The 23,762-nt window shown below is 40.3% G+C and overlaps 1 protein-coding gene across 2 annotated transcripts in view; it reads left to right on the top strand.

The window, feature by feature from the left end:
- Positions 1-23,762, top strand: part of nkd1 (NKD inhibitor of WNT signaling pathway 1) — a 45,198-nt gene that overhangs the window by 434 nt on the left and 21,002 nt on the right. The window contains exon 3 of one of the 2 annotated variants that reach the window (XM_017693229.2): positions 684-823. The exons of the other annotated variant lie outside the window; for it this stretch is intronic. Within the exon in view, the coding sequence (XP_017548718.1) occupies positions 684-823 (140 nt within the window). The remainder of the gene's footprint in view (positions 1-683; positions 824-23,762) is intronic. 2 annotated transcript variants of the gene reach the window in all.

The following is a 23,762-nucleotide window of genomic DNA, read 5'->3' as shown; positions in this document are numbered from 1 at the left end:
AGTCATTCAGAGTGGTCTGGTGAGAAATGCTGCGTTTTAGGGACACTTACCAAGTCGGAATCGTTCACAGTGGTGGTGATAGAAACCAGATGTCTGATGAGTTTAATGCCTCTGAAAGCTTCCTCACAGAAAGATATCACAAAAAAATGTTTATGAATACACCGCCTGATGCCTGAGTTATTGTTTTACGATAGGTTTAGATAGAATAAGTCTTAGCCTAAAATGACTTATTCATCCATTTATGTGAATCAGTTCATAGTGGCGGGACGCACGCAGGACGTTGTGCGGCAAAATAGTCCCCAAAAGAAAACTTATTTTTTCGGATTTTCCACTATTTTACAATCTTCAACATTACATGTAATAAATGAGAAGGCACGTGTAGGTTTACTGGTGGTTTTGGACGGCAAATAAAATGCTATATTTGTGTTGTAGACATAGCGACTCCTGGTTCCTATCACCACCACTGTAAAGAACTCACCTTTAACTTCATCGGACCATCTCATAACAAACAACTCTGAATGACTGAGAAATTGGTGGTACTCCTCTTTAACACAGCGTCGCTGAATTTATCAAAGTAGCTACTATTTATCCAGTTTAGACCCCAACTCGTCTATAGTTAAGGTTTAGGAGACCGCGGGACGTGATGTACCACGAAAACCAACTGAGTTTCTTTCGCTGTTTAGGCGACAGTTTCGTAGTTAATGCCTGCTTGGCGAGAAAAGGACTCGACGACTGGCTCGTTAAGCAGAAGTATTACTGCACTGGATCTCGCCTAGAACAACAGGACTGCCACCAAAAAAGTACCTGCGGACTTTCTTCGAGGGTGAGTCTGTCTGTTTTAATGACATTTATGTGCTATTCAACTGCATTAAAATACGTGTATTGAAACCAAAGGCGTTAAAATGTGTTTTTTACTACTTTATTCGTGTCTGGATTGGAGCTTCAGCTTCGTTGCTCTCGCGCGCGGCGGCTCGCGCTTCGTGTTGGTCTCCTCAGGAAATTTTTCTCGAGAATAGCCGGTTAAATGTTAACTCTTTATCAGAAAATGTGAAAAACTGTCAAAAAACTGAAAGTCACTTTACTTATGTGAGTATTTTCGAGTTTCTCTACAAACTAAGGCGTTTATCGTGGCGTCGTAGGCAGTTCCACTATCTGCTCTTGACATAAACCTCTGAAAGATATTAAAGGGGAATTCCACCCAATCGTTCAAAATTTCGGACTACTCTTGTCCTTGAGATGAAAACAGTCATTCAGTGGTTTGAGGTAAAGTGGTTCATTGGTTCACAGAAACCTAGAGTCTCAGATTTCTTTACGCTGGTGGTGATAGGAACCAGGGGTCACAGTGTTTACAACACAAATATAGCCGTTTTATTTGCTATCGAAAATCACCGGCGAATACACGTCGTCTGAACGTTTCTGTGTGATATTGATGACGGTGAATTAGGCATAAATCAAAATAAATGTTTTCTTTGGGGACTATTTTGCCTTACAACACCCTGCATGTGCTCCTCTGCCATGAATAAATTGATTAAAATAATGGATTCAAACACATTTTAGGTCCAAATTTGATCACAAAACCATCATAAATCAGTGTCTCAGACATCAGTCAGCATATACTGTAACTATTTCTTGTAACTTTTTATGAGGGAGCTTTTAGAGATGGATGCTTTTTAGAGATCACCACCACTGTGAACAATTCTGACTCTGTAAGTTACTCTAGATTGGAGCATTTCACACCAAACCACAGGCTTTGTTTACATCTCATCCATTTCATTATGTAGAATTTTTTTAAAATCTGTGGATTTTTCCTTTAAGGGCTGTAGGAAACTTTTTGTGTGTGAAGGACTTTGATAACTCACTGAGGTGAGCTAGTGTAAGTGTTACTGTTGGTGCCTGTGGTAATTCTTCCCAGCTTTTTGCCCTTTTGTGACCCCAAGCTTTTGGCTGAAGACCACCCTCACTTTCTTTAATGGCGTTCTAACGCTTTGGATGTGAGCTTTGGCGTTGTGTTTTCCCTAATGGAGAACAACAGTCAGCATATCGAGCTGAAGCCACAAGAATGGCTTTGTTTAGCAGTTGGAGCCTGACTACAGAAGGCAGAGCCGTTATCCTCGGCTGTGGATTGGAGACGTTTTGAACACACACTTGCCTGACACCCACTAATGAACGCTTTTAAAATGCCTGCCAGTTCTCTCTACAATTGCAAATGTTCCCTTTGAAGCCTGAGGTAGAGCGGATTTCTTCATGTTTATTCCTAAGGAGGATGGGAGGGGAAACGTCTGGTTGGAAGTTTTTACAAAGGTCCAGAGTCTGTTTGCACCTGACAGGCAGTCATTTTGCTGAAAGGAAGGAGGCAAGGAGGGGAAGAAAGCACTTCACACAAAAGTTGGTGCTTGGATTTCAAACTTTTACACCAGTGCTATAAAAGTGTTCGGATGTTTCCACTTTTGCACGCAAGGTGTGGTTATATTGGGTGAAAGTTGAACATAGTCAAGTTCACATTTTCTCTCATACATGACGTGGGTTTGTTCAAGCAACAGGGAAACAAATGTGTCAGGGTTCAGAACAGCTGAACAGATGCAGTCCTCTCTGGAGGTGATAGATCATGGCAGGCTTGAAAGCACTGTGGCCTGACAGGCTGGTGACAGGGCTACATTGTGAAACTGAGTTGGGGGGGGTTGCAAGCCTGTCTGCGATTTGGCGTCCTGGTAAACACATAAGAACGTTGTTGTTTGAGGAGGGCAGAAATGCTCTGGAAGCACTTCTGAGGGAGCGTAAGCCTCTTTCGGGTTGGGGGCTGTCGCGTCTCAAAAGAGTTTTTTGAGAGGCCTGGGGTGGAGTGAGGGGGAATCCAGCAGGCCACTCTAAAGGGCCCACACAAAAAGCAGGAGACTTTGGTCACTTTGCAGGCTTCTTTAAAGTGCATGAAAATTCTTCCCCTTCCACCAATTCTTGTCAGAAACCACTGAAAGTTTGTTGGACTGCAGATTTTGGGTCAGCGTTGCATTGCTTACTGAAGTGTTTCCTTATCTGTGTGTGATCCTCTAATTAAAGGTCATATGATAGCTCCAGCAGGGTAAGGTTCTCTCGATCTTCACGTAAACCACTGGGGAAGGGGGACTGCTGGGACTGCTGCTAACGGAGGTCATTCAGTGCCACTGGAGTTTATTTGGAGTGGCTTTGGCTGGTATGAGGAGGGAAAACAGGCAAAAAGTCAACAGGACAGCTCAGATATACAGGAAATAGGGGAGTAAAAACATTGTAAGGAATGCTGGTGTGTTGGTAGGCCTGAAATGGAGAGATGAAAATCCTTTGTTGTCTTGTCATTTCTTTGAAGGTATTTTTGATATAAAAGCCAAGGTGAGGTCAGTTGGAGTTATAAAGCAGAGGTGATAACTTTTAAAGCCTGAGTTTTATTGCTGTTGGAGTGATTAGATAGTAATAAAGTGTTTTTGTTAGCTTGAAATGATCTCAGGTTGTATCACAGAGCTTATTGCCATGACCACAGCTTTTATGACTTGAGGCTGAGCAATTCCTGAATGCCTCTTCAGGCATCCCAACGTATCAAACACACGCTTTATGGAACCTTTGGGTGGGACTCAAGGCAACTTCAAGCGACCTGTTTGGCTTCTTCCAGTGGAGGTTCTAATAAGAAGTTTGAGAACATTGGGAGAACATTGGACAAGCATTGCAGAACGCGTGTGTGTCTGCCAGATGGTGTGAAGTGATTTGGCAAGACTGTGCAAAGATCCCTGCTGAAAGACTTGGACTGTTTGAACAATTTGGACTCAGCAGAGCTGTGTGTGCATGTGTTTTAACATAAATAATTGAGTCCTGTGTGCCTAATGGTTTTCACAGTGTTGTGGGAGAAAGAACAAAACGGAGCGAGCCGTGTTTCTGACCATAAATATTTATTTGGAAGTGTTTGCTTTGTTTTGATTTTAACAAAGCGTTTCTAAGATAACTTAATATTTCATTGCGTGTTAAAGTTTGAGGGAGTGCTTGCTGACGGCGCAGGCTTTTTGGACTCCCTTTCAGGCTGTCTGTTTTTTGGGACTCCTTTGTTAGTTAGCGTTGCCTTTGTTTTTTGCTTCAGAAAAAGCGCCAAACAAGAATGCACTTCAGTGCGTTTTTTTATTGTTCCAAGATGACAATGATTGGATCCAAGTGTTCAACCTCGATTGTAAACACATTTCTGTTTTATTTTCACTTTTCTCAGTATGTTTTTTTCTGTAATTTCTCAATTATTGGCAAAATCTAAATGACCGATGCTGCTATTTTTTCAATCTGTTGGTTATGATGTGACTCTGCAATCTTTTTTTGAATATGAATAAAAACATTGTCTATTGCAGTATCTACGATTCTGAAACAGGAATATCACCCAGCTCGGCTTTAAACCGCCCTTAACCTCAAGCAATAAACCTACAGCTGGAACTAGAAGCTTTTTATTTAAGCAATATAGTAATATGTAAGTGTATGCAAGGAGTGAAGTGTGACCCTTCAGTGTATATGTGTCAGTTTGTGTGTGTGTGTGTCTGCGTGGACCAACAGTGTGCATGTGTGTGGCTGAAAGTGGGTGTTGTAAAATGTGGGTTATATGGGAAGGACAGTGGGGAGTCAGGGTCAGGAATCTGTTTGATGTTGAAGCCCACTATGGTTGTGTGCTGAATAGCTCTGGCGTGGGGGGAAAATGTCTTGAAAACCCCCTCTCAAAGACTGACCATGTTCATATAGCACCACCTATTCCAATAGCCTGCTAGACTACAGAGTTTTGGACCAACGTAACTACCAAGATCTGAAGAAGAGGTGGCCAAGAGAACCATGGAGTTTAGACAAGCTCAGCTACTTTAGCCTAAAGCTATAAGCCTACACTATATCACTATTGGCCAGAATGAAAAGTTGGAATGCAGAAATACAAGTTCTAAGACTTTTTGTTGTGCTCAAACGTCCCGTTCAGCATGCCAGCCTGTGTGTGTGTGTGTGTAAAAGAGAGCGTGATTGACTGCTCTGTGCTAGGCAGGCAGGTGAAGATCAGTGTTTTTATTGTGTGTTTGTTGGTCTGGGAGGTCCACAGCTGCTCTTGCTGGTCTTACTGATGACACAGGGTGCTGCCCTCTATGGCTCCTCAGACCCCCTCAGTATCCAGCACAGGACTCCTGTATTCTTTCTTTGATGTTGTAATAATCATCCCAGTATTAAACAGAGGAATGAATAAGGGTTACATCATTATAGGGACAGAATATCTTATGAATATGCGATTATAAACATAGCTGCATAAAGTGATTGTTATTCATTAAAAACACATGGGCGAACCCTTGACATAAGATGGTTCATAGTTGTCCTGCATTTTATTTGGCCACATTTATTCACATTATCTCACATGAATGTCTCGATTCATCAGGATTATTAGGATGCTCACAGCGCATAGTGAAAAACTAATAATGATTTGTTAGCTTAGCACCCCCCCGCGACCCTGACGGAGAAGCGGCTTAGATAATGGATGGATGGATGGATAGCTTGACTACATGGTACCGCTTCAGTGAGGCCAATATTGCAATAACACTGACCAAATGATATTGTCATACAGATCATCAATGCTCCACAGTCTAGACCTGGGCAGTATGGTGATGTATTCAGATATTGACAGTTGATTGGCAAATGATTGGTTCACAAGTAAACCGGTGACAATGCTTTAATGGATGGATTTCCTGTGTTGATGGAGAACTAAAGAGAATTAATTCATAACTTTAAATATCTTTAATAACTTTAACCAGCTTGGAAAATAATATTAAACATTATTTGTAATGTTTCTGCTCACTGTTAAAACAATGGATTAATTCACAATGTTAATAAGCCACTAGGCTACGTTAGAGCAAATACCCCAGTGTCTGTTCTGCAGGGTTCCCAGCTCAAGTGTCTTGAGGGCTTATGTATGTTAAGCAGTGTGAGGTTTCTCCACAAGGGGGAGCAAATTGCTGTGCATAATTTAAAGAGAAGAAACAGTCATGAGGCTACACCAGAAGGTGCTCATAAATGCATGAAAACAAGGGATTGAAAGTATGAAAACACATGAAGTTACTCAGTATAGTTGATAATTATTTCATATGTGATTTTCAGTCTGGTCTTTTATTTTATCCTTCTTTCTCTCTTTAGTTTTCTCTTTTTGACTCTTCTCTCTGTTCTTCCATTGTCCTATTTAGCTGCTGGGCCTGCCTGAGTGTGTGTGTTTAACTGGTGGGCTTGACTCTGTGTGTAATTGTGGAGGATGTGTGTGAGAGTTAGCCTGAGCTATAGTGGGGAACAGTTTTTTTTAGTGTCTTTTTTGTCATCCTCATGCAAATACTTCACAGTCATGCAGGCTCCATTGGAGGCTTAGAGATTGACTGTTCCCTCAAAGCACTGCTGTTTTTCTTCTCTCTCTCTCTCTCTCTCTCTCTCTCTCTCTCTCTCTCTCTCTCTTTCTCTGTCTCCAGTATACTTCTCCACTGCCACATAAAGAGAGAGAATAAAGAATAGAGACACAGTTTTTCCTTCTCTCTCCCTCTTCTCCTCCTTTAGAGAGTGAGCGCTTTTGTCTAGAGGCTGGCTGTTGCTTTTAGATGCGACTTGTCTTTTTGTCGCCCCACTCTTCCTTGCTCTCTTCCTCTTTTTCTTTCGGTCCCTGTTCCCTTTCTAAAGCTGACGGAATGTTGCGTGCGCCCGCCCGCGCCTCCTCTTCATGGGTCGTTTTCGCATCCCTTTCTTCTTCTTTTCTTTATATTACTTCTTACATATTTCCTCTACTTTTACACCCCTTCAAGGGATCTACCCACTAGCCCTCTGAGTGAGTGAGTGAGTGTGTGTGTGTGTGTGTGTGTGTGTGTGTGTGTGTGTGTGCCATTCTTCCTCCATGCTCCCCAGGGACCTGGCTGTTGTTGTGTTTGAAGCCAGCTGAGGGAGAGATGGAGAGAGATGGAGAGAGTGGCTGTTGTTTTCCTTTTGTGAAAGAAGAGAAAGAAAGAGCCCCGGGGAGAAGACCGCCGGCACCCGGTTTGAGGTGGGGCCTCGGAAAAGTTCTCATGAGAGGACAAGAAAGGGGAGGGGAGGGTAAGTGAAGAGAGCGGCAGTGAGGAGAGGAGAGTAAAGGAAAGGGGAAGATACAAGAAAAGAGGGGTTTACAAGAGGACAGGGCAAGACAGTGTAGCTGTGCTCTTTCAAGAGAAAGGTTCCTAAATGGTTTCTTTAAGGACACATCCATTGAAAGGTTCTTCATGAAACCAAAGGTCATGCCAAAGAACCCTTTTTATGGCACCTTTATGTTGCAGTGTAGGAAGGTGGGTAAAAAGTGAAGAGGGTAAGAGAAAAGGAGCAGAGAAAAGAGTGTGATTTATGTGGGACAGTGTTTCCTAATACTGATTCTGTAGTACTATTCTGCATGTTTTCCTGTTAGATTGGGGGAAATATGCAGGACAGGGTTAGGGATGTGCATGGGTACTTGAGTACTAGATTAATTTGTTCCATGCCATATTTAAGTATCCATTGTATAACATCATGGAATATTGGGGTGAAGTACAATTAGAAGGCCAACAATTAGAAGAAACGCTGTTTAGTTTTAACAAGGCTGTAAAGTGTGGCAGTTGTGCTCATGTTTAAGCTTAAATAAGTATATTATATTTTGCTACACTAAAACTACAAGTAGCCCATGCCAAAAACAAGCAGTTCAGGATGTAATTGAAAAAGCAGATGATAACTATGCCTACTACTCTTGCTGGTATGAGCTGTAATCAGAACATTTAAAAAAGGGAAATGTATTTCTCTGTGCACAAACATATTGGTACATCATCCATTACAAACAAAAACTTTAACTTCAAAAACTTCACACCAAGTCATCACGTACCTTGGCTTAGTGAGAGTTAGCTCATTAGCTTAACTGGTAAGGTAATCCAGTTACTTGACCCAAAAACCTACCAGTTTAACTTGTAATGACTAAACATGTATTTCTGACTAATAATTTTAATTATATTTTTCTACATGTTAGCACAAAGCACCAGTAATTCATGCTGGTTCGTGTTTTAGGACTAAGATCTTGGGTATGTTAAAATCAGCTGAAGCTCGTCCTTTTCGTCCTTGTGGTTGACCAAATTCTCAGTCAATAACTTAGAACTAAGATGAGAATGCACATCTGTAGGCAGAGTAACATCAAGATCTTAGTTTGGAAACATGGGTGTTAGAACTTGTGTGAATGAAGACTTCAAGTGCCTTTATCAGACTCTTCTACAGTGAGTGTCTCCTTGTACCCTGTCATCACCTGCCACAGGCTTTTACTCAGTTGCTTTGTTTCTACTTGTACTTGTGTCTTTCCTCCTGTTAACCTTTATAAGTTTAATGATTAGGATTTATTATCCCTTTACGTTATTATTATTTTAATGTGATTGCATAATTACACCATGAATTACACAGAGACAGTCACGACAAAAACATGGTAAACGTTTTTTTTCTGCAAAACATCATAAAATGTGTGGTATTGAACACACTCTCATCAGAATTTCTTAGCTTGTTTCAGTGAGTTATGAAATTAGAGCATTAGAGCATAATTTTGTTGCAGTTTTATTGCTGGTGATAACTGTGATTTCTGCTAAAACATAAAGCAAAAATTAGGGATTTTTGGGTAAATCTTTGCTGCCTGGGAATTCTTTCGCATTGACCTCTCACAAATTGGTGCTGTTGATGTCCCTTCTTGTGCTACTGAAATCCAGAGACATTAGTGGGTTTAGTTCAGGGTCTAAATTTTCAATGTGAATGTTTTTGTATCTTGGGACAGGTCTAATGATAGTTCCCATCCATTTTGGCTTGAGTAGTCCATGTAGTTTGGAATGTACATGGGTATATGACTCTGTATGTTTTGTCGATTTGACCATGACTCTGTGGGTGAGCACACACATATGTGTGTGTGTAAAAATAGTGGTCAGGAATGTGTGGTATGGGGGAGCATGCAGGGGGCTAGAGTGGTGCCTGGTAGGTTGTGAGACAGACCAAGACAGAGGAGAGAGTGTGTGTGTGTGTGTGTGTGTGTGTGTGTGTGTGTGTGTGTGTGTGTTTGCATGCATGAGCATGTGTACTCTGATGAGTATGTGCATCATGCATTGAGGTTTCACTGTGCGGATGCGCTCTGGAGATCAAAGTGTGTGGTGGGAATCTGCACAGCAAACCATGGGGATCAACAGCTGAGATACAGGCTGTGTTTCCAAATATCTACACACACACACACACACACACACACACACACACACACACACACACACACACACACACAACAATATGAGCAATCAGAATTCCAGATTATTTGAAAGTGTCTCTCTAGCTTCCTCACTGTGGATGTAAATATGTATATGTACATGTGCACATGTATTTGCGTGCATACGCATGGCCCTCCAATCAGTGTGCAGGTTTTCAGTTAAGTTTTCATGTATTTTTGTTATTTTTAAAAACAGGGCCGAGACTTCAGTTCCTCACTCTCATAGCTATATAACTTATAAGGATGGGATGGTTATTTTGTCTAAATGCTTAAATTCCCAGGCTCATTACACTTTCAACTATTGTCTTATTATTCAGTAATTGTATGGAAAACAAAACAAACCTTGCTAAAAGTTGGAGGAGGGAGGAAAAGAGGAAAAGCATTTACTCAAACGCAAACAGAAGGTGAAGGAAAGGTGTTCTAGACTGGTTCTAGCACGACTTTAGTGCTAATTGGTCCAACTACTCTAGCTGATGTTGGCTAGGTGCCGAAACAGTGAAAACATATTTCTCCAACAAACGCACACGTTGGCACGTCGTCTACCTGTGAGAAAATGACGAGTCCTCCTCAGCAGTGTTGTACTGTTAGCTGGAGTTTTAGCTCATTAGATCTGGCCTGACCTGAAGACGAAGCCTCTGTTACTCATCCACTGTGAAAACGTCGTTCACCGAAAAAGGCAAGCCTAGAGCCCTACAGTTATTTCAACCAAAGTGTTTTTTCCATGTGATTGACTGATTTGCTGTTCATTAGTCTTTATTGAAACTCAAATATCAAAATAAGGTAGAATGCTCCCCATACATTAGACAGAATAATTTATAGAAAGCAATTCTGCCAAAAAATTGCATCCTTTTGCACTATTAACAGTGCAGAAAGTTGAATATCTTATGAAATATTAGCTATACAGCGCTGTCACAGATAGCGCCACGAAAATGTTGTTCAGCTTTTTCAATATTTTTGTGCTAACCAGATTAAGATTCAGAGAAGCTAAATATGTGTTTTCTTTCTAATTAGGTTGAGTAAACCCTTTGAATAATGACCAATAAGTGACCAATATATTTCACTGTATTTCTATCCTCTTGATGTAAACTGGGTGGTCCATATCTTGCTTCCATAGATCACATGGCTGATGTCTCTTGCTCCGCCCCACAAAACAGTTTCAGAGTCAGAGAAGCTTAATGAACCCAGCATAACCAAAAGCTAGCTAGCTAGACCACCTGTCTACAGCTGAACATCGCCTGTTCATTTGTATATACATACATAAGCATTGTTTGTTCATCTGTTCATTCATTCCTTTGTCTGTCTGTTTGTTCATCAGCCTGTCCGTCCATCTTCTCTTTTTGTCCATGACTATTTTCATCCAGTTACTGTGTCATAATAGCTGGATAATGATTTTAGTTCTGTATGAGTGGCGCAACAGGCTAGGAGTGTTGGACAGAGAGCTGTCAATCAAGGTGCTCATTAGCCACACCCACACAGCTGTCAGATAGACATATCTTATAGCTTTCATTCAAGCTTTGCTGGATGTTTAATATAACACTCAAGTTTAATATCATACGAACATTTCTAATATTTTACTCTGTGATCCCTGGGACTTTAATACCGTCCTGTTCCAGTGAGTCTGTAAAGCCTTGCGCTGCCCATCTTGTTTGTTGAACTGTATTTTGTTTCATTTTTGGCTTGTTAAGTTGGTTTAGTTGTTCTGTCATTACAGTAGAAAAAAATTCTTTGGTTAGCCACAGTGCAGTTGTTATTTAGCAATCAGTGCTTAGCAGAGTGATACAGTCACTGTGAAAAAAATGTGTTGTGATTTGGGGTAAAATGCTTCTTAACCAATCAGATTGTATCATTGGAATCAACTGATGTGGTATGAATAATACTCCAGCATATCCACAAAAAACACTGAAGTCAAGAACACTTGTCTTTATAGGTCAAGTGTTGAGGTCATGTCTTTATATTTATTATACATATTTAAAATGTAGAAGTCAACGAGTGGGCCTGTGGGCATATGTTAGTAGAGGGATGTCAAAATCATTGTCCTGCCAATAAGATGCTCTCACATTTTTGCTGTAGAAGCAGTAGCCACTCTTTTCAGTTTGACTTCCTTCCCTCCCTTCTGTCCTTTTCACCTCATCAACAATGGAGAAGCAGGTTTTTCTTTGCTGGTTTGTTTTTAGGCTAGCAGTGTTTAAAAATCTCTCCTGCAATGTTAACATCAGCGGCTGGAAAGACTATTGTGCCCATGTCTGTGTGTGTGTTAGTACATCATCTTAAATAAACGGGCGTCTCGTGTGTTGTGCAAAGGCCATTTCCTGAGAGAAATTGTAAGTAAAGGAAGTTTTTGTCTAAGTCACAGGTCCTCAGTTTTAGCCATAAGGAAATCTATAAATGAGCTGATCATGCAGGTTATCTAACAAACATCTCTGGGCATAGGTTCATCTTTAGCTGTCTTTGTGTGTGCACATGTGTTTGCCTTTGTGTGAATGTGTGTAACGTTCCCTCTGATCATTTTGCTTATTCATGAATTCTAATTTGAGACTGAATAACTGAATTTTTAACTGAGTAGTTTGCTTCCCCCGGTCTGATTCAGGTGCAGGTCTGCTCCAGATGTCTTTCAGGCAGAACATAACTGCAGTTATCTCACCTTTAAAGGCACAGAACAAAGACGAGAGCCTTCATCTCTGGAAAATGCACACATTTACCCTTTACATCTTTCTTTGTGGAAATCCAGGTAACAGAGGGAGAGAGATGAGAATGAGAAAGATGGGTAGAGAAAGAAGGAGAGCATAGCGATTGGGTTGCCTGAAGGAAGAAAAAGTGGAACAGAGAGCACTGATTCATTTCTAATACTTCAAAGCTTCTCTTCTCTTCTCTTCTCTTCTCTTCTCTTCTCTTCTCTTCTCTTCTCTTCTCTTCTCTTCTCTTCAAGGACCCTCCACCATTCATTAACATAAACTTCCTTTCTGCTGAGCTTTTCCTATGATTGTCCCCGTGTGGTATACTGTTAAAAATTAAAGTCAGCTCAACTTAAAATTATAAGGTAACTGATTACATTGCTTTTCTTGAGTTAACTCAGCTTGAGGACACTGGAGTTCACCTTCGTCAAACTTCTTAGTTTAGTTAAGATCTCTCCTTAACTCTCATGATTTAGTTCTGCATCTCAGTTAGGTTATCAATAAAGAATGTGTGTGTGTGTTTTTTATTTTTACTCAGTATACGCACTAACTGGGACTCTTTTCCATCGCACAATCCCACGTGGCATTTTATCCACTTGGGCTCCCAGTCATGTATGGCTATGGCATCGCTGGGGTTCAAACTCACAACCTCCTGCTGGGGGTGAATGAATAAGCTGTTGCACCTAAGAATAGCTCAGCCAGTTTGCATTGAGGTTCCTGTAATTACTGAATAAGAAGCCCTGGTATGTAATAAGCCTGGGATTTTAAGGGGTTCATTTATGTTTATGTCTGGTTGTCATGAGATAAATACACGAAACATGTCAGATATCAGCATCAGCTCAAGTCCAATATTGGTTCACACCTGACCTTGTCTAATAAAAGTTATATCAGTTTTTAATAACTGACTGAATGAATAATATGAATTCTAGTGGTGCTCATAATGCTGCTGATACTGGTGTGTGCAGTCTGGGTGGGCAATATGGAAAAAAAAATAGTATGAATAACAATAGTGTACAAAATAGTTTATAAACAGTCCTTATTATTCAGTGTTTTACACACTGCACTGCAAATCCAGTTAAACAGGACTCATTATACTCAATGTGTATGAAACATGCAGCAGGTCAGTTTTCTTTAAGTACAGACCGTTTTCACAATATGCTCAGAATGCATGCTGTGTATCATGAAAACAACAGAGTTCATGATGATGATACAATATTGTCATATTGCCCACCCCTACTGCAGTCCTGGTTGAAGCATAGAGGCTGAATGTTTGATGTGTTTTTGCCGTCATATTTTAGGTTGGGTAGCATGTTTGGAGAGTGTTAGATGTTCCATCGTTCTGTTCCATGTCTCTGCAAGCCTTTGAGTCACTTTCACAGTGGTACAAGACCTCCCTGTGTCCCCCCTGAGACGTGCCGCAGCCCGGTGTGGAGTGTTTATGTGTAGGTCTGGGAGTGTTTGTGTTTGGGTTCCCAGAGTCAGGAAGGTTTGGTTAATTTTGGCAAGATTGTGTGTGTATGTGTGTGTTTTTTGGGAAGGAGCGGGTGTGTCTCAGTTGGGTCTGTATTTGTTAAAGGTGTGTGTGTCTGTGTGTGAGAGAGAGACAGGTTTTTCCCTCCATCCAATCTTATAACTCCTTCTTTGTGCTTAAATGGATAGTTGACATTTGCACATGTTTGTGTACCCGACAGTTAAATGCATAAGACCTAGTACAATCCTAGTACAAATAATGTGTCGTCTAGATTATAGATGGCACATTTCTGTGACTCTTTACTTAGTTGTTAGCTTTATTTTGTAAGAGAAAACATCACAGGAGTATATTTTGTGCATGATTCCACTGAGAAATGGCAAAAATCTACCTTGCTTGTGTCCATGACTACTTCTCAGGCAAAGTGATGAGGCATGGCTGGCAAGGCAGAATAATTTGGTGGTACTTATTTTGTTTTTCAGCTTTTGTTCAATAAAAAAGTCAGGAAAGTGTATTTTTGTACTTAATTCAGAAACCAAGGAGCTTTTGGCCATACTTGCTGAGACTGTCACATCCTGGTTAATAGTGCTTTCATTTCATGTATGAAGGGGATCATGCCAGTAAAATATTTTTTGAAGGCTACAAGTGTCAGTGACACACATTACCAGTAAAAGGGCTTCAGGTTTTGAACATGAAAAGAACATTAGAGATGGCGTATCGTTATGGACAGATATTGGTTTCGGGCCAACGTCCTACCTTGCCCTATATCAGGATGATTGCCTTTATATGCTTATGTTAAGTGAAGCTCATTTTAAAGCTTAATAGTTTTTAAAGAAAATATATTGAATCTGTTTCAATACCAGATGACACTCAAGGATTTTAATATCGATATTAGAAAGGAAAAAGTGGTATCATCTCTAGTCTTGCTCTTTAGTTTCTCTCTCTCTCTCTCTCTCTCTCTCTCTATATATATATATATATACACACACACACACACACACTCACACGCACACTTGTGATAAACTGAGTTTGATAAAGGTGATTGTGTATACGTGGTTATATATTAAAGGCAGTAAAGAGTTGCGTATTGTGAAAGAGGCAATAAGCCCTCAAGGGCTGTAAAGTAATTACAGTGCTTGGGTAAAAGTTACAAAGAGCAAGACAGATGCTCTGTGTGTGTGTGTGTGTGTGTGTGTGTGTGTAAAGGAGAGAGAGAGAGAGGAAGAGAGACATAGAGAGAGAGAGAGAGAGAGAGAGAGAGAGAGAGAGAGAGAGAGTGGAAGTAGTATGTGTTGTAGGCAGTAGTATTGTGGAGGCTTTAGCTGGCTGGACGCTTTGATGTGGATGAGGTAATGTGGAATGAAATGCTTGCAATGGTAATCTCATATAAGAGACTGCTGGAGAACTCTCACTATCACTCCATCACAGACATTAAGGTGTTCCCATGTGAGACATGAGGTGTTTACTAAATCTCACAAATTTCTGTGAGATTTATCTCAAAAATTCGCTCACAAATTATCTGAGTTTCTTATGGTACTATACATACACTGTACTATTACTGTATATTACTGTATACAGGCTACAGAATATACCACGGTAAATGGTACAACCGTGGAAAATGATACAAGATACAGATACAATGAATGGAAAAATGAAATCAAATGTCCACCAATATTTCAGAACAGAATGACAGAATGAACATACAGGAATTCCTGTCTCTTACTATCTCTCCTGCTTTCTGTATGGAAAGTTGCTCATTCTAAGTTCTCATTGACATTTTTTCTCAAAGTGCATTAAGTCCATGCACATGCACACAGAGAGACAGCTGAGTTGTTCACCGGTAGTTCTGGATTTAGAAACATGTTGTCCAGTAATTGGCAGCATGCACTGTGCATGGATGGAATATACACTGTGTGCCAGGTTAGATATGATATCTGACCCTCTTTTCAGCCCTGCTAAACGATATGCTTTGAAGAGGTACTTCTTCCCTTTTACATCTTCTGTCAATGCGCTGCAAGTAATCTCCATTAATCAGTGCTCTTCAACCACTGAAATAAATAAATTAATGTAACATTGTTTATTATGCTGTTTTATTTTCACCAGCAAAAAAGGCACATGAAACGTCAACGCTTACACATAACTTATGCTCATGAACAACATTAACAATAAAAAACAGCAATAAACGTACATTCAAAGAAGGAGGAGGCACAGTGTGTGGCAAAGTTTTGCATACCACGCCCCTTAAGTTCTAAGTGTTCTTAAGTGCCCAGTTCTAGGTATGCTCCATTTGAAAAGTGTTTTATCAGCTCCGCTTACTATATAGGTGCACTTTGTAGTTCAATTACAGACTGTAGTCCATCTGTTTCTCTGATACTTTGTTAGCCATGGACACTCACAGAGCAGGTACTGTTTGGGTGGTGGATCATTCTCAGCATTAAAGTAAAAGTCTGAGTGGATCAGACACAGCACTGATGCTGGAGTTTTTAAACACCTCAGTGTCACTTCTGATCCAGTTGTACCAGCACAACACACATTAACACATCACCATGATCCACCACCCAGATAGTACCTGCTCTGTGAGGGTCCATGGGGGTCTTGACCACTGAAGAACAGGGTAACAAAGAATGCAGAGAAACAGACGGACTATAGTCTGTAACTGTAGAACTACAAAGTGCACCTATATAGTAAGTGGAGCTGATAAAATGGGCAGTGAGCGTAGAAACAAGGAGGTGGTCATAATGTTATGACTGTTTGGTGTGTATATATATATATATATATATATGTGTGTGTGTGTGTGTGTGTGTGTGTGTGTGTGTGTGTGTGTGCGTGCGTGTGTGTGTGTATATGCTTGTCAAAGAGAGACATATGCATGTACACATACACCTGTCCACAATGAAATGGTTAAGAAGGGAGGATAAAGGCAGAGGGGAGAAGCAAATAGAGGACTAATGCAGAAAGCTAATTCAGATTTCTCTAAACAGAGAATTAATGGCAAACTTATTTTGGACAGGGTTTTTTTGACTAGAAGAAGAATATAATGTTAATGTCTGTTATGCTCTTTGAAGCTTGTTTCTCATTCAGTTATAGGTCATATCTGTATATTATCTTCTCTTTATCATGCCTGTATACAGGACAATAAATAGCCTGTTTTTGTAAAGGCTATAGAGAGGATCATGATATTTAGCAATCCATTTCTTTCACCCAAGATTAGCTGATGGTTTCATAGTAAAGGAGTGGTGGAATCTGGATCTGAAGAAATGAGTTAGTTGTGTAGTACATTGACCTTAAAGGGCGACTGTAGTTATGGCTGTAATATTTCTCTGACTTTGTGTAAGATTTTGTAGGTCACTGGCTCTGACTCTTTGATCTCATACTCAAGCTATGCTGTTGCTCCACTTTCCCCAGAATAACGGTAACCGTGAGTAGGGTATTCAGGTTCAGGTATTTTCCAAGGTGCGAGACACATGCTCAAAATAGCATAGTGCAAAATAAAAAAGAAAACATTTAGGAGGAAGACAAGGAGAACAGATTTTACTCTCAGTGCTTGATTGTAATAATACAGCCAAAAGATCAGAAAGTGTCAAAAGATGTATTTACCAGACAGTTACACAGAAGCTTTCCCAAGGATAATTTCAGATTTTTCAGTATTTAGTGTTTACAATCTTTGTCTTTATTACAGCTTCCATTCTTTTCAGGAGATTCTCAAAGATCTCTCAAAGATGAAAGTTTAAATATACTGTTTGTCTGATGGTGTCAGTTTTGGGGGTATACCAAGTCTTGCTCATCTGTAAGAGATCCCATGATCTCAGTACCTTAAAATATACCATGTCATATTTGGACACTGTAAATTATTTCAGAATTAGCACCTGAAACATTTGCACTTAATAGCTGTTTTGATTAGACATTAACTTAAATGAAGGATGCTCTATGACTTTTACACAGTACTGTATAAACAATATTATTTTATGAAATTAAGTGTATATCTGTGTGTGTGAGGGTGGGAGATTAGTGCAGATGTGTGTGCGTGTGCATAAGAGCTGCGTTGCAGGCAGTTCTAAATCTGCAGCTGAGTTGTGTGGAGGATTTAGCTGGCCGGACTCTTTGATGTGGATGAGGTAATGTGGAATGAAATGTTTGCAATGTTAATCTCGTATGAGCAACTGCTGTAGAAGCACTCGCTGGCATAAAGGAGGTGCTTTAGCTGCGTGGATTTGTTTGAGGTTTCAGCGTACGCCGGGTGAGGGACATAGATTAAGTTTATAGGCTGTGATTCAGGACTAGGATCATCCTCTTGCCAGTGTAAGCAGGATTAAGGGTAAGTATAAATAGGTGATTGAGGAAATGTGCAGGGTGTGATTTTGAGACCAAGTCTTTTTTTATTTTCTTCAGGCGAGTTCAGTTTTCACCACAAGGGAACTGGGGGAGTGTGCACTTCTCTCTCTGGAGATTTCATGGAGGTAACACTATACCTGTTAGCAAGATAACGTAGCCAGCAGTTTAAAAGGGGCCTTAATTTGAGGTCATGCGCTGGCATGGCTGACGACTCCCCTTGTGGACCCCCCTCATGACACCATCATAGGCTGTTTGTGTACAATTGGGCTAAACAACATATAGCTTGTAAATCCTTATTGTTCAATTGGCAACAGTATACAGGGTTTTTACTGTGTGGTGTGAAGATCCAGACCAGTAAGTTCCTGATGAGTGTTTCTGTGAGCGTTCCATTTATCATTTAATTCAGCATTTATTTATTTATTTGTTTGTTTGTTTGTTTGTCAACATAATACAGACCAGTCTTTACCATGTCATCCCTTTTAAAAGGGAGTTCCATTTTTTTTCCAATGGTTGAGATGGGGATGCAGTATCTACAGCACAAATGTAGCCTTTTGTCTGCTCTCGGAAACAACTACCTACATATCTTCTGACATTTTATACATAATGTTGGTACTACAGTGGTAAATATGAAGGCCCAATCCCATTTCTTATATTAACCCCTACCCCTTGTTTTTGAGTGTCACCTTGCCCCCTGGAACTGAGTTACAAGTAGTAATGGTTGAAGTCTTCCCCTGCGAAATGGGACAAGTCCAACATAAAAAAAGAACACTGCTTCATTTACAGGCTACAGGCGGTGCTCTGTAGGCAACCCAGCCAGTCTGCAGAGGAGGGTAAAGTTTAGCAATCTCGCTACTGGGCTTTAGTTAAATTTAGGGAATCGTATACCTTGAAAAAGAGGGAGCCCAACAATTATTTATTATCACCCACCCCTAGTTCTTTGCTAATATGAAGTTGAAGTCAGCTATTTACCAGCTTCCTGTTTGAATTGAATCTTAAATGGAGCAGCAGTTCTGATTCCAGTTACATCAGCAGTTACATCAGAATGTACTATTTAAGGTGGAATAGGAAATGTAGCTAGCTAGCTACTGAGACATCAGCATACTAGCGATTTTTTGCTTGTTATAAAGAAAAGGACCATGATACATTGAAACGATATTAAACTAAGATAATACAATGGTTACTACACTTTTTAACAGAGAAAATACTTTTGTGGGTTTCTTTTGTCAGTCGTGCAGGCATCTTGGCGTTTTTTGTTTTCCATTTGGAGTGTGCCTCTGAAAAACCTCAGTTTGGAGGGTCATGTAGCCCTTAAACCTTACCATACCCCTCCATCTTAACAAAAATCAGGACTCCAAACCCCTAGTTTTGAACACGCTAAATGGAGGTGTATGGCTAAGTGGTAGGGGCAAGGGGTGAAATGGGATTGGGCCAGTGTTTTCATTAGGTACTGTTTTACCTTACAATGTCCTGCATGTACCTTTCAGCTTTGAATTTTAGGTCAAATCTTATCTCAGAATTATCTCAAAATAAAGTCTCAGACATCAGGTGATGTATTTGTAATGATTTCAAATAACATCCTGTGAGGTCGCTTTTAGAGTCATTAAACACTTCAGGCGTGTGGTTCTTATCATTGTTACTGTGAACAGTTCTAAATGAGTACATTTCTGTAGAACCACTCTGGATGACTTTATTTGAAATCAGTATGTTTGAAAATTTGGTGGAATTCTCATTAAAGGCATATTGCAGTATAACATGGCAAGATAATCACAATACTGAAATTTGGTCCATATCTTAGAGCCCTTTTGCACAACCAAGCAAGACTGTCTTTGAAAGTCCTTCTTTCTTTCTCATACGGTCCTTTTCATTTCAAATTATCCTTCCTTCTGTCTCCCTCACTTCCCCCCTCCCTCCGTTCCTCACCCTCTTAATTTCATGTTTGCGTCCCAATGGCATCGCTGTAAATGCTGCCTTTTTTCTTTCCTTTTCTCTTCGTCTTTCATCCCCCACTTTCGTCATTCCCTTAATGATCCTTTTAGCTCAGTGGCCTGGAGAGAGAGAGAAAGAGTGAGGGAGGGAGGGAGGGAGAAAGAGAGAGTGTCAGAATGAGGTTCTTGCTGGGTTTTGATGAAGCTTCAGCGCTGCGGCCTAGCAGAGGGCTGGCGAGACTTCATGGGCTGAACGTGTCTATATGTGTGTGGGTGTGAGTGTGTGTGCGTGTGCGTGTGTGTGTGTGCATGTGTGCGTGTGTGTGTGTGTGTGTGCGTATCTGGCCTAGGATAATCCCGAGCTGTCATTGGCTGCGTAAATCGTCTGTCAGGGTGTGCGGTTTGGCGGGAAGACAAACAGCAGTAATGGATGCACACACATGCACACACACACCTCTCTCTTTTTCTGTCTCTGTCTCACACACACACACACACACACACACACACACACACACACACACACACACACACACACACACACACACACACACACACACACACACAGTTGCTTTAGTGACAAGCATGCACACGCGCTCTCCTAAACACACGCATGCTCCCGCCTGCTCCTCAGTCGGCTCTGGAATTTTTCCCTCGCTTTTTTCTGCAGCGCTAACATCTTAATGTGCCAGACACCAGGGGGCTGTATCACTCACACACACACACTCAAACACACACACTTGGCACTGTCTTTGCATTTGTTGCCAGGTCAGAGCTGGCAAGACCTCATAAGTGTCGCACAGTGCCAATTTCAAGTCAAAGAGAAAGATGTACTCATCATCTCTCTGTAGTGCTCTCTCACCCTCTCTCTCTTTGCCCCTCTCATTTAGGTCTCCTCTCTCTTTCATTGTGTGTCTCTTGCATTTGTCACAGCAGCTTGCTTTGTTATCTATAAACATCTCATGTATAGAATTAAATGATGCTAACAATGTTTTTGTGTACAACTGGGCTGCACAATATATACATTATTTGGATCCATGAGTTCTATATAAAACCATTTGCATGCTTAAATGGTTCACTGCATGATGAAATGGTTCTTCAGATTGATGGAGAATGTGTTGTTTATGGTTCTATATATAACCTTGTTGAAAATGGTTTAATATAGCACCAAAAAGGTTCTTCTGTTGTTGCGACACTGAAAGAATCCTTTGCATGATTAAAGGATTCCTTGCTTTGTGAAAGTGTTCTTCAGATTGATGGAGAATTTTTTGTATATGGTTCTATATGAACATTTTTGAAAAGGGGTCTCTAAAGTACCAAAAGGGGTTCTTCTATTGGTTTGCTATCAAGCTTGTAACAATAGAAGAACCCTTTTTGATGCTATAAAAACCTTTTTCAAAAAATTCTAAATAGAACCATCTACAGCACGTTCTCCATCAATCTGCAGAACCATTCTGTAATGCAAAGAACCCTTTAATCATGCAAAGGGTTCTTTCAGTGTTCTTTTTATGCATGTAGCTTAACATTGCAACAATAGCAGAACCCCGTTTGGTGCTATGTAGGACCATTTTTAAAAATGTTCTATATAGAACCATATACAACACATTCTCCAGCAGGTGGAGAAAAAACACCATGAAAACAACCATTTAAGCATGAAATGGTTCTATATAGAACTTGTGGGTTTAAATAAAACCAGTCCCTTTACTAAAGAAAAAACATCTTTTTCAAGAGTGTAATATGTTAATTCCTATAGTTTTATTGGCTTTTTTAGCACTGATATAATTTGCAAAATGAGCTCTCTGCCAAATAACAAAGGTTTACTGTGTGCTGTGAGTATCCAGACCAATCCTAGTACCATATGAGTGTTTTTGTGAGTGTTTTGATGAATGGGGGTATTTATATAATCCAGGAAAGGTTTTTTGTTCAGGAGAATGCAGGTCTGTCTTTATCATGTCATACTATTGAATGAGCAGTGTCTGATTGTGAAACCTCTTTTATTTGTTGTTTCATTGATTTATTTCCTACCGACCACAGTAAGATACTAGTATTACCTCACATAAGCATAGCTGAACATACTGAGTAAGGTGATATTTATCAATACATCACCTGTGAGATTTTAGCGGATTATTACTTGTTGTGTAAATGTTTGCAGGAAGGAAATCCCACTACCCCTCACCCTTAACCAGCTTAACCATTTTACAGCGCTGAAATTTTTAAAAGACTCAGTGAGTTAAACAGAGCATGAAAACTTTAATACGTCTCTTCCAGGTGTCTCTCATTTACCAGTTTTCATGGAAGCTGCTGTCAGTGGGGTGGTCTCCTCTTTGGAGAGACAACACATGGACTTTCCCATCCCATCTTTTGTTTTGAGAATAAGATCTGCATTTTTCAGAGCTAAATCTGTGTCGTATACAATTAGAGCTCTGAAGTCATTTTTAACACGTGAAATACTGAAAGTGTGTTTTCTTACACCCTTAATCAGAAGTGTATGTTACGAAAGCATACACGTAATGTTGAGCTCAACAAAACTTAATGTGGAGCTCAACTCAAGGCCATGCTGAGCTGAACAAAGTTATTGTGTTCAACCCTGGTCTCTGAGTCAGTCTGCTAAGCTATGAATCCAGCCTTGTAGAACATCTTTCAGTTCTTTCCTTATTTAAATTCAACATTTAGACATGTCAGTCTCTTGCTTGGGCTCCTTTTTTGCTCACCGCCAACTAAAACAGAATTGGAGTCAGCACAGCGTGTGCGTGTGTTTCGACGATGCCGTAATGCCGTACACTGTGTTCTGCGGGCATAAATCTGTGCAAAAGGCTCTTTAACAGCTTTGATGCTCACAGGGATGTAGTAACTCCTCTCTTCTCTCCTTCTCCCTTCCATTCCCCTCCCCTCTCCTCTGGCACCTGTCTAAAGGAAAACGTCTTGTCGTTCATTTTTTTTTCATACGGTGTGTGAAACATCACGTCTGGAAAAGCAGTTCGGTTTGTTGGCGTGAGTTAAGGGGAAAAGGCTTGTTTATGTGTCGGAGACTTTTCATGGTGTTCTGAAGGCGAAAAAAAAGGCCCTGAGCGGAGAGCCGGCGCCTGCGACACCTCTCCACCGTCTGTTTTAAGCCTTCATAAACACTTCATAACAGCAGCCATAAACAAATAAGAACAAAGAACATATTTTATGGGACTTAAAAGATGGCCCCAGATAGTCCCTTTTTGTGCAGATGGAGAATTGCGTGTCCAAGATGTTCTCATCTGAATTACTCATCACTGAATCTGGCTCTGTGTTTCAGAGCTGGGGTTAGATCACTTTACCCTGAAATGAGCTGCAGAGACAGTTCAGAATAGCTGAGTGCTAATCGCCTTGATCTCATCAACCATCGGAAATTAAAATAGTAAAAAAAATACTTTTGACTTTCCAAATCAGATTATAATCCATGCCTAGTGTGAACTATATACTATTTTTTGTTTTTTTTTCATAATTTGTCCCAGCAACCATTTCTATCTTGTCAAAATTAAGTTACAAATGGACAAATAGAAATGGTCCAAAATAATTTACAACAAAATCTGGTTGCGTTAACCAGGGTGGATCCAGGGGTGGGGTCACGGGGCACTGGCCCCAGGAAAAATCTGATTTAGCCCTTAAATGCCACTGTACTGTCCCTTACGACCTCTAAGCACATGCTTCACATGCAAAGTTGTCTGTGAAATGTGCCATTTTGAATTGTGAATATGCATTTATGTGAATTAAAGTTGATTATTTTTTTAATCCCTGCTGTTAGCAAAGAGAATTATGAAGAAGAATCAACTTCCTCAGTAGCAGATATATATATATATATATATATATATATATATATATATATATATATATGTGTGTATATATAGTAGATATAGATGCATTTTAGAGCAGTTAAGTTGGTTTCATTTACTTATTTCATAACTTTTTTAAATGGTGGCTACCAAAATCGCAAGACATTATCCTTGTTTGCCACCAAGACGAGCAGCCACCAATTAGCAATCATCGGGGACCAGGCACAGCTTGAGTTATACGGTTAGTATAGACCTTTTAGCAGATCAAACACCATTTTTTGTAACGCCATCTAT

Source organism: Pygocentrus nattereri, chromosome 25, assembly GCF_015220715.1.
Source record: "Pygocentrus nattereri isolate fPygNat1 chromosome 25, fPygNat1.pri, whole genome shotgun sequence".
Classification (NCBI taxonomy): domain Eukaryota; kingdom Metazoa; phylum Chordata; class Actinopteri; order Characiformes; family Serrasalmidae; genus Pygocentrus; species Pygocentrus nattereri.
The sequence above is the reverse complement of the archived record's forward strand: the minus strand, read 5'-3'. Positions and strand labels throughout refer to the sequence as shown.